General features: G+C 39.2%; 1 protein-coding gene across 1 annotated transcript; it reads left to right on the plus strand.

The window, feature by feature from the left end:
• Window positions 1-11,009: 11,009 nt before the first annotated feature.
• On the plus strand, window positions 11,010-11,800 carry LOC120777164. The gene is made up of 4 exons (XM_040108314.1): window positions 11,010-11,159; window positions 11,202-11,414; window positions 11,481-11,639; window positions 11,708-11,800. Exons 1-4 carry the CDS (start codon window positions 11,010-11,012, stop codon window positions 11,798-11,800), a joined length of 615 nt encoding a protein of 204 aa, XP_039964248.1.
• Window positions 11,801-12,163: the final 363 nt, after the last annotated feature.

The following is a 12,163-nucleotide window of genomic DNA, read 5'->3' on the forward strand; positions in this document are numbered from 1 at the left end:
CGTATAACTGATGAGTTAGCTTTAGATCGCAAATACAAGTTAGCAAATACCGATTACAAGCAAATTATTTCTAAAGTTCTCTGAATTGACTTAAGTACATGTAATCTGCAAGTCCTTCTTATCTTTAATTCTTTCCCTTTGCTATTGATGAACACGTCTAAAAGTTCAAATTTGTGTGTATAATTCACATAGAGCTTGTAAATTAGTTGTAGATACACATATTTACTATATATGCTTAAGTCCCTGGTTTAGAGACTTCATGTGGTTTATTTAGAAGTAAACTGCATATAGCTTTCAATGCTCAAGTCGACGAGAATTTTCTCTATCCGCCCGTCTTCTAACCCCTTTCATGAAGCAAAAGGAATGATCCCTCTACGCTTCATCGTAATTACCATATAGTGGTCCCTGAAGAGGATATATAGTGCAGTTTCCATTAAATGTGGTACATCCTAAACGACCTTTCGGCTTCTGCTGGTTTTTCAACTCCTGGATCGACTTTCAGTAATGGAAACTAGATTTTGAGTAGGGATTAGCTTTAATTAGAATGGTAGAAATCCGGGCTAGTGGTTGAGGCATTGTGGGATACCCTGAGTATGATTTAGGTATAATCAGAAATGACTGACGCGGCCAATCAATCGCAACTGCTAACTTAAAACCCTGGCAGGCTCCTTGGGAACTGCACCCATGATCTGCCCGGTGAGACTGCTGCCAAGACGCCTGCAGGAATCTCTCTTTACCTCAGGGCCATTCCATTTAGAGCAAAAGGATGGGGAAAGCTGATGAACGGACGGTAGGAAGCTTAATACGCGGCGCGATATCGCTGTGCTAATTAGCAAAGCGAAACCTGTTGAATCTAGTGAAAGGCTCTGCAGGGGCAGAAGCAAAGTCAATACTAGCGAGGGGAGGAGTTTTGAAAGCGTGACCACGGTTTGCCTGCCAAAATCATAAGACACTACTGTGATAAGCTTTCATGGGTATCTGAGCAGCATGCTAATACACCTGAATGTACCACGATGGTGAAGAGCAGAGCCAGAAAACGATAGGGCAGAATCGGACACAACTAATGTTAAGCCAGCGGTTAAGTTTCGCAAAGGTCCCGTAAGAGAGAGCCCGAATTGGCAACATTACTAAGTTAATGGTGACTGTGCCAACTCTTAGCAAAAATCGCTAGAATGCTGGCCTCACAACTGGACATATAACAACTTCGCAGGGAAGATGGTGCAATTTCACGCAAAGGAGCTGAGGAGAGGGCAAGTGAAGTTATCTTCCTCAGTCTTCTTTAAAGATGGTCAGATGAAACCCTGGGCCACGCCAAAATGATTGCCAGGATGGAACCACATGGGTTCCTTAAGCTCATCAGCTACAAGCCGATGAACGATCGACCTCTTTGTATAAGAAGGCATTCTCGTGTGGTAAAGATATGGAGGGGAGCCAGATCGGAATCTTCTTAATCGAAACAAATTGAGGAAATCCCAATGATTGTAACCCCTACTACCCATGCATGGCTGGAGGGTAATAAGGCTGAAGTAAAACCCAGAGCCTTATCGGCAATTAAGTTACATTGTGAAAATGGGCCATCAGACTATAACTATGCTAGAATTCCCATATAACACAATCCTTTCGAATGATGTTTTCACTTCAGAATATATAAATCAAACTCTTACAGCGAACTGAAAGCCTTTTCAAAAAATCGCAGTTTAGATAACCATTTTGTTGGTCCTATGCTTCCCAAGGATAAGAATAAACACTCATATAACGGGCGGGGTCTACTTTTACATATATATCGGTCAATATCTAAGTTAATTTAATCCGGGAGAGTTGTAATCCAGTCAATAATTAGCAAGACATCTAATGTGTTGTCAAAGAAATTTCCAAGGATACGCAGGGTTGATCCGAAAAAAATACGTTTGTTTGCAAAAGCTATTAGATTAATTTGATTTCTTTGACACATTTCCGGTGTTTAACTTCAACTATTCCACTTTAACAGCACTTTGTGATGCTTCTTTATATAAGGCTAGTATTTTTCAACGGGCGTTTTCAAATCCTATGAAATTATAAATAGGCATTTAAAAATATTTCTACGCAGTTAAGCTTTATTTTTCATAAATTTTGTTACAAAATAGGTTCTACATTACTTTGTACCCCCTAAATGGAGCATTTTTTCCTACGACTTATTCACACAGTACACGTAGGCGTATACGCAACTTTTTATAACGGTATACTTTACTCTGTCTATCTTGGAAGTGAAAGATTTACAGTTCTTTGCGAGTTGGCCACGGCGAATATCGCATTCGCTGGAACGATGAGTTCTATGAGATATATGACGACATTTGCATAGTTCAGCAAATTAAGATACAGCGGCTACGCTGGCTAGGTCATGCTGTCCGAATGGACGAAAACACCCCAGATCTGAAAGCATTCGACGCAGTACCCGCCGGGGGAAGCAGAGGAAGAGGAAGACTTCCATTCTGTTGTAGAGATCAGGTGGGGAAGGACCTGGTTGCACTTGGTATCTCGCATTGACGCCAAATTGTGAAAAAAGACTGGCGCGCTGTTGTAAACTCGGCTTTATCCGCGGTGCCTACGCCAATAAATAAGAAGAAGAAGAAGATACTTTCCTCCAAAAGTAAGGAAATTTCTTCTCTTAATTTTGAACAATATTTATGCAATTTGTTGCAAACAAATTCATTGCCTTCTCTGAGCTTTAGTTGTGTTATTTTATTCTGTTTTTTCCATCATCCGATCACCTCTTCAATTTCATTGTTAACTGAATTAAAATGTTGGCTCTTAGCATTCTATGGGTGTCTTATTCAAACGGCGAAAACATGCGTATTAAATGAGAATCAGACAAGATTATAAATCAATTAAACACCGGCTGCACTTTAGATGTCATTTCGAGTATAAGTACGCGTACGAACAAATCTTACATAGTATACTGGCACGAAAATACTCTTATAAGCAAGAATCAACTTGACACATCCAACGCTGACAGCGTCAAGTTGTCAAGCAAAAAAGTAAAATAAAGCGCGATAACGAAAATTGGACTTTAGAGTGGTTTTTTGAATGGGAAGTTATAGTAGAAGCGTAGAAGCGGCCGCTCATTTGAGCTATAAGAGAAAATTACATAAAGCGCAGCCATTAAGCTGTATATCTCTGGTCCTGTGGTGAGATGAATATTTGACGTTTGAGAGATACGTTATAGTAAACGCATTTAAATAAAATCTTTTTTGACATGCGCGTTATCACACAGATGTTTTACAGATCGGCTAATTAAAAAAAAAAATAAGCAAAAGACGTTTATGTTATATTTCATAAAAATATAAAATTTAGTTAGGTATTGCAAAGTTGCTGCATTATAGAAACTCCTAATTGACGTCACATCATAATCACCTCTATTTTGGATCTTCATCTTCGTTTATCTAATAATATAAAGTGTGTAAGGATATTTGTATAAGAATTAATTTCCAAACATGAAAAAATATTTTTGAGTATTTGTTTGAAAGCTTTAGGTGTTATTCAAATCAATTATTTTTTAATTTCAAACTTTTGCTTATAAATGTGTAAATGGTGATTAATTTCGATGTTCTCTAATCCTTTAAAGAACAAAATACAGAAACTTCAAATTTAATGGAGAAAGTTTATTATTATTCGAAAGCACATTCTTTGGCATTTATTTTTTGAATATTATCTCTTCCAAATGTTGACAGGAGTTCTTGAGCTTTTCAAGACCCCATATAGCGAAGCGCTGTCGCTTGGTAAGCACAAGCGGACATCATTTCTTTGACAACCTTTTAGTCAGTCCGATTTTCTGCGAACGGCGCCGACTAGATTCTTTTATTGGGGTCGTACACTCAGCTACTACGCCTTGTATTTTTACTGTGTGCTGGACGCGGTCTATTCGGTCGAATATTATCCAATTATGAGTGCTTAGTCTCAAGATGACCCTGGTGTGCCGAATAGTACGATTCCATACAGAACATGAACTTTCGTAATAAAATTGAACGACTTGTGAACGTTGTTTAAGCGTCAGTCTTTCCTGGATAAAGTGCCAAAAAAACACTGAACAGAAATAACCTGATAGATTGACACGACACATGCGTGATCTGTCAAAAAAAGACTATTGAAAAAATTTCTTCTACTTAGTTCACTTTTTACGTCTATAGGCGTGTTTTATATGACTAGCACTGTTCACATATTTTGTATAGACGATTTAGCCAAATCTTTTCAAATCGAACCACTAAAGCTATGAACAGTTGTCATAAAAACTGAACCATCAAATCAAGTTCAGGTTTGGAAAACATTTTTATCTGATAAGACATCATCACGAAAATAAGTATAGACAATTCTATGCAATGCTACAATGTTCAAAAAAGTCTTCAGACTGGACCAATAAAGCACATCATTTGTAATCTGCTATTGTGGTGAAATCTTCGGGCAACAAATAAAAATATTTATAAGTTTATATTCACATAAAACATACTTAAAACATTTGCGAACCCCACTCACTTGCACTCTCTTCAGGCACTTTGAACGTTTTTTTCAATAAATTCAGTTCGAGCTGAATTATATTCATAGACTTCCGCATCTTTGATTTCGCTTGGATGATCGCATATGGCAAGCTTTGTGCGTAGGCCACAAATAATTTCTGATTTTCACAGTTTACTTTCGGTGATTAAATTTTGTTAACACTAACAAAATCAGAGGTTTGTTTGAAGTGATTTCCTCGATGGTTTGTTGTTTATACTGAGATGAGACATAGGAAGTTTTCAGGATTTTAAAGTGACCAAATATAAAGGAAATCAGCACAATAATGTTTTTAATAATGTATTTCAAGTAGCTGAGTCCTTAACGTTCAAATGAATCCACATTGTCGGGTTATGTTATTTGAAAACAAAATGGCAAACATTTGCACTATTTCATTTGCGTTAATTTCACAACAAAGTAAAATACGACTTTAGTTCTCAGCATTGGACAACAGTAAAGATAAATATTGGATATTAGTAACTAAAGGGTAACTAATAAAGAAAAATGTACCTTTAATTTTAAGCAAACCAGTAAATTAAATGAAAGATAAAGATGAATCTATTATTGCAAAAGTAAATGCTCCACTCCACCGTTGAACTTAATAAGTTTTGAAGCTCCATAGTTACTATAATTACATTAACAGAAATTGCGTTGGCAGAGTTGTTAGTTTCCGTCTCATTATGAATGACTGTTTTTACTCAGCACGTCCCATTAGTGTTATACTGGATTAGTTGCCCTTTTGAACTGTCATAATAAATTTTCTCGATAATTACTTGTAAATATGGGGCTATGAGAGGGGATAATGAAAAAATGTGCGAAATGTCGTCTTTATTTATATAATTGTGTAAAAGAGTGTTCGGGAGAATGTCTATAATCAGCAACCACTTCATTCATACTCAGCGCTAAATCATTAATATAATTTTAAATTTTTTAAGAAAACTCCATCTTTCCATTTTTTAACACCAAAATTTATCAGACCAAATGTTCAAACGAGTCATTGAAAATTGGAATGCACGGATGGGCCATCTTAGACGTAGCCACGGCCAACATTTGAAGTAGATAATCTCCAAAAAATTAATGCCAAAGAATGTTCTTGATAATAAACATTCCCCATAAAATTTGAAATTTCTGTGTTTTTTTAAGTAGGGAATATCGAAATGGATCACCCTATATTTATATATGTTTCTGTTAAATTCAACCGTTATTTGTACAAAACTATAATTCTCTGCAGCCATATAAGCAATAAAATTTGGCTTATTGAAATCACAGCAACAATAACTTTGTAATACTGTACAAATTTTTAGATGCACATTCAGATAAATTTTGCTGAAGTTTCTGAACTCTTATACATATATGTATATATGTATAAGTATTTCATGCGTACAAAATAAGTTACTTAAGGTTTTGGATAAGGCAAGTGCCATAAACATCGTCCAAAGTGTCTGCCAGCCAAAAACAAGTGACGTGAAGTCATTTAGAACGCCTTAAAGTATGCAGACTTGCTCACACCATATACACTGTGTTACCACCAAATGCGCAAATTCAGTGGCAAAACTAACGACACGCTAAACAACACAAAAGAAAATAGTAAAACTTTCTGGCTCAGGATATATTGCCTTACCGTTGAAAAGTTGTATGTAAAAAGGATTGAAAATCATATTGAAATATTTTGTTTGTCTTATAGCTGCCTCTTCAGTAGTAATTTAAGCGAAAATGTCTGAAGATTTACAGACAAAGCGTTTTGTAAGAGTCCACTTGAAAAGACATTTGCAAATATTTACATTTTTTGTGCTTGGCCTTGATAAATGATGTTGATATTAAGAAACCTGTTTATACATTTTAGAGCATTTGTTTATTGAGAGCTTTCTTTGCGATTGAATATTCAAGTTAAATACATATATGTACTTATATATTTATATATATTTTTTTTATTTTTTTAATGTTTTCAAAGTTCTACTGCCAGTGGCAAATTATATCATCGCAAACCATTTAGGTACAGAAATAGATATGAAAGCGTGTCGAAATGACAATGAGACTGATATAAGCAATAAATACTAACAACCACCACAAATGGTTATCCTGACTTTTCTGAAATGTTGACAGCTCTATTGACAGATGTTGTTGAGTCATCTTAAATTTTCGTACAAATAATGGTTTCTTTCAGCTTTATGCTGGGTGCATACGTGGATAACGTTTTATGTTTCGGGAAAAGCTAAAAATATTAAATGTTAATCATCAAAATTCGCCTAAATGGATTTCAAATACTATCCATTAAGATCTATACACTTACCGAACCGTTCCCCAAAATAACTAATGTAGATGAAGGTCTAATTCAAAAATTAAAATTCATTCTAATTTGTCTGTCTCGCCAACATCAACTAGATAAAATTGAAGAGTATTGCCACACTACTGCTGGGATTAATATAACAAAATATTTCTGGCATCCAATGCCCGCGACTGTTCACAGGAAGAAGTATCTGAAGCAAGAAACAAACTAAATAATTATTATCGACAATTTCACGCTAGAAAACCCAGTCAAAAAATAATATGGAAGACGTTTTTAGAGCTTCTCAGATCCCGTAATTTCCAGTATCAATTTAAAAAAGAGACCCAACCGGACCTTATAGGTTAAAAAAATAAACTTAGAAGAAAACAGTTGGCAATAAGCCATAGTTAAAAAGTTTTAGTGACTTTGGGTCCTTAGTGCATTTGTTTGAAAATGCTTCGTACTGCGTCAAAACATTATGAGTATGCATAACACTAAAAATTTAAACTCTACATGATAAACATGTGAGTTGTCAGAGTGCAACATTTTTACCTACTTCTATATACAATATACCCTTGCAAAATTCCATATTCAAGCATTTTTAATACATAAAAAAGCATGTTGAAAATTTGTAGTAATGATTGGCAAAAAGAAAAACAACATCAAACTTTCACATTATGCTTTTATTCATTCAAGCGCATATTGTGTGCATAGGAATGGAGCAATGTTTCATTTTAACCGAAAAAAGACCAAAACGAAGAAAATGGTGTTGCCCAATCGACAAAATCAATTAATTTTGCAAAGCTTTTTTAAAAATTCGGGCAAATTAGAAGAAGAGAAAGCAATTCCAATCTGTTGTGGCATTTATTTTCATGTCAGTGGCAGCACGACATATGTATCACAATTAATTGTATATTTACAAGAACGCGAAAGCGTCATGTGTAGGGAGGATGGAGTCATGTGTAGAAGTTCACGCAAGTTAGGAAAGTTTTCTGATCGCCATTCACTTGGGAGTTGCCAGAAACGATTCTTTTACATACGGCTCAAGCAGCTCACGACTTCTGGTTTTAGAACAAGTATCCTCTGGGTAGCCTAAGAACATCCGTTTGAAGGCGAGCTAATGTGAGAAGGCGAAATATCCCTGCTTAGGGTTGTGCGCTGGGTTTGGGACCCGCCACGTAAAAAACACCCCCAATGAAAAGAAAGCGACAGCCTCGGAAGAGAAACCCCCTTGATGACGACCATGGCAACGAAATAAGGACTACGAGATAAGGGCATGCACCTGGAATGTCCGGACCCTTAATTGGGAAGGTGCCGCTGCCCAGCTGGTTGATGTCCTCGCAAAATAAAGGCTGACATCACCGCCGTCCAAGAAATGCGATGGACGGGACAAGGACAGAGAAGAGTAGGTCCTTGTGACATTTACTACAGTGGCCATATAAAGGAGCGCAAGTTTGGTGTTCCGATTCGTGGTGGGAGAGAGACTCCGTCGCCGAGTACTATCATTCACTCCGGTGAATGAACGTCTAGCCACAATCCGCATCAAAGCGAGATTCTTCAACATATCGCTGATTTGCGCCCACGCCCCGACGGAAGAGAAGGACGATGTGACCAAAGATGCCTTCTGCGAGCGCTTGGAGCGCGCTTTATGAGAGCTGCCCCCGCCACGATGTCAAAATCGTGCTTGGCGACTTTAACGCCAGGGTGGGCAAAGAAGTATATTTGGCACTAACTTGTCGGTAAATTCAGCCTCCACGACGAAACATCCCCAAATGGGTTGAGGCTGATCGACTTCGCCGGGGCCCGAAATATGGTTATCTGTAGTACTAGATTCCAGCACAAGAAGATACATCGCTACCTGGCAGTCTCCGGATCGAAAACCACCAACCAGATCGATCATGTTGTGATAGACGGAAGACACGTCTCCAGTGTTTTAGATGTGCGTGCGCTCCGAGGTCCTAACATCGACTCGGACCACTATCCTTGTAGCCAAGATTCGCACCCGCCTCTGTGCAGCAAAAACGCACGTCCAACAAACACAAGGAAGGTTCGACGTCGAGAAGCTGCAATCACAACAGACAGCCGAACGATTTTCTACTCGGCTTGCACTCCTGCTTTCTGAGAGCACTCGTCAACAACTCGGTATAAGGGAACCGTGGGACGGCATTTCAAATTCCTCCTTACGTACAGCCGCAACCGAAACCATTGGTTTTCGGAAAGTGCAAAAGAACAGCTGGTACGACGAGGAGTGCCGTGTCGCAGCGGAGAGAAAAACAGGCTGCCTACCTCGCAACGTTACGATCGACCACTACACGTGCGGGATGGGATAGATACCGAGAGTTGAAGAGGGAAGCGAGACGCATTTGCAGACAGAAGAAGAAAGAGGCCGAAATGCGTGAGTACGAAGAGCTTGATAAGCTGGCCGACAGGGGTAATGCTCGAAAATTCTACGAAAAAATGCGGCGGCTTACAGAAGGTTTCAAGACCGGAGCATACTCTTGTAGAACCCCCAAAGGTGATCTAGTCACTGATGCCCAGAGCATACTTAAATTATGGAGGGAACACTTCTCCAGCCTGCTGAATGGCAGTGAACGCACAACACCAGGAGAAGAAGAACCCGATTCCCAATCGATGACGATGGAGCAGACGTTCCATTACCCGACCATGAAGAAGTTCGAATAGCAATTGCCCGCCTCAAAAACAACAAAGCGGCAGGGGCCGACGGATTACCGGCCGAGCTATTCAAACACGGCGGCGAAGAACTAATAGGGTGCATGCATCAGCTTCTTTGTAAAATATGGTCGGACGAAAGCATGCCCAACGATTGGAATTTAAGTGTGCTATGCCCAATCCATAAAAAAGGAGACCCTACAATCTGCGCCAACTACCGTGGGATTAGCCTCTCAACATCGCATATAAGGTTCTATCGAGCGTATTGTGTGAAAGATTAAAGCCCACCGTCAACAAACTGATTGGACCTTATCAGTGTGGCTTCAGACCTGGAAAATCAACAACCGACCAGATATTCACCATGCGCCAAATCTTGGAAAAGACCCGTGAAAGGAGAATCGACACACACCACCTCTTTGTCGATTTCAAAGCTGCTTTCGACAGCACGAAAAGGAGCTGCCTTTATGCCGCGATGTCTGAATTTGGTATCCCCGCAAAACTAATACGGCTGTGTAAGCTGACGCTGAGCAACACGAAAAGCTCCGTCAGGATCGGGAAGGACCTCTCCGAGCCGTTCGATACCAAACGAGGTTTCAGACAAGGCGACTCCCTATCGTGTGACTTCTTCAACCTGCTTCTGGAGAAAATAGTTCGAGCTGCAGAACTAAACAGAGAAGGTACCATCTTCTATAAGAGTGTACAGCTGCTGGCGTATGCCGACGATATTGATATCATCGGCCTCAACACCCGCGCCGTTAGTTCTGCTTTCTCCAGGCTGGACAAGGAAGCACAGAAAATGGGTCTGGCAGTGAACGAGGGCAAAACGAAATATCTCCTGTCATCAAACAAACAGTCGTCGCACTCGCGACTTGGCTCTCACGTCACTGTTGACAGTCATAACTTTGAAGTTGTAGATAATTTCGTCTACTTAGGAACCAGTATTAACACCACCAACAATGTCAGCCTGGAAATCCAACGCAGGATTGCTCTTGCCAACAGGTGCTACTTCGGACCGAGTAGGCAATTGAAAAGTAAAGTCCTCTCTCGACGAACAAAAACTAAACTCTATAAGTCCCTCATAATTCCCGTCCTGCTATATGGTGCAGAGGCTTGGGCGATGACAGCAACCGATGAGTCGACGTTACGAGTTTTCGAGAGAAAAATTCTGCGAAAGATTTATGGTCCTTTGCGCATTGGCCACGGCGAATATCGCATTCGATGGAACGATGAGCTGTACGAGATATACGACGACATTGACATAGTTCAGCGAATTAAAAGACAGCGGCTACGCTGGCTAGGTCATGTTGTCCGGATGGATGAAAACACTCCAGCTCTGAAAGTATTCGACGCAGTACCCGCCGGGGAAGCAGAGGAAGAGGAAGACCTCCACCTGCTGGAAGGACCAAGTGGAGAAGGACCTGGCTTCGCTTGAATATCCAATTGGCGCCACGTAGCGAAAAGAAGAAACGACTGGCGCGCTGTTGTTAACTCGGCTATAATCGCGTAAGCGGTGTCTACGCCAATTAAGAAGAAAATATTTTATAATGAAATGTGCAAAGTTAAAAAGGAGTGTGAAAGAAGTTCAGTGCGATACGAAAGTTTATCGGAATTTGCGCGTGCTGATGGGGAAGATGGCGAAGCTGCCGCGGCTGCGCTACATTCAACTCCTGAAGATTCTTTCTCATTTTTGTGCACACAGGTGTATATCAATTATTACTATCTACATATGTACATATTTCAGATAATTAATAAAACTGATGTCATGGCCCACCACAAAATCGTGCGAGAGACGAAAGTCCTAGTAAAAAAGGTGCAGCAGACAGTGTGCCGCATCTCGGGAGAAAGTTGCGAAGACTTTCACACCGAACTGGCAGTTCTTATGCCAATGCAGACCTTGGATGCGTTCTTTGATTTGGAGGAGAAGATATTAGAAAAAAATTATGAAGATGCAGTTGTTTTTGTTTTTTTTTCTTAGAGTACACATGTTTATGAATTAACAAAACCACAAATGTCTTTGCAGATAACATATCTTTTCACTTTAAAGGGCACTTCTGGGGATATTGGCGAAGTTATGAAGCGAGTTTTTGGCGACGAAGTCCTCAGTTTGTTCAATTGGGATGGGAGGTGCGGGAAGAAATCGCTTTCAGAATTAAAAATAGTTAGCATTGGCTCTATTGTGGTGAATTCTACATACTATTGTTAACTTTATTTACCAAGTTTTCTGTTATTATGTTTTATTTGTTTCAGAAATTTTCAAACTGCATGGACGCATCGACTTCGAAAAGGAAGTCCGAAAGAGCGTTGAGCAAAGCCACAACAGGCAAAAACGCTATTTGCTGAACAAAAAAAACTTATAACAAAATTGTAAATTTTTCTTAAAATACTAATATAAAAGAAAACATACAAAATAAATGGATTTTTATTTCTAAATATATTTTGCGGTATTCCATTATGGCAAGTAAAAAACCTTAGTATTTCACTTTGTATTTAACTGCAAAATGACGGTCAAAAAAATTGTCAAATCACTAGAAGTTTTACTCTCATTTCACCACACATTTTCTCAAAAAATGACCGTCAGTAAACTAGTAAATCTGCGGAAAAGCTACTAGTTAATTTACTGGTAAAACACCGGGCACATATAACGTGAATGAGCGGTGCAGCTATACATTTTGTTATGCTACTAAGCTTTGAGTAAGAACGGTA

The sequence above is a fragment of the Bactrocera tryoni genome, chromosome 5, assembly GCF_016617805.1.
Source record: "Bactrocera tryoni isolate S06 chromosome 5, CSIRO_BtryS06_freeze2, whole genome shotgun sequence".
In the NCBI taxonomy this organism is placed as follows: domain Eukaryota; kingdom Metazoa; phylum Arthropoda; class Insecta; order Diptera; family Tephritidae; genus Bactrocera; species Bactrocera tryoni.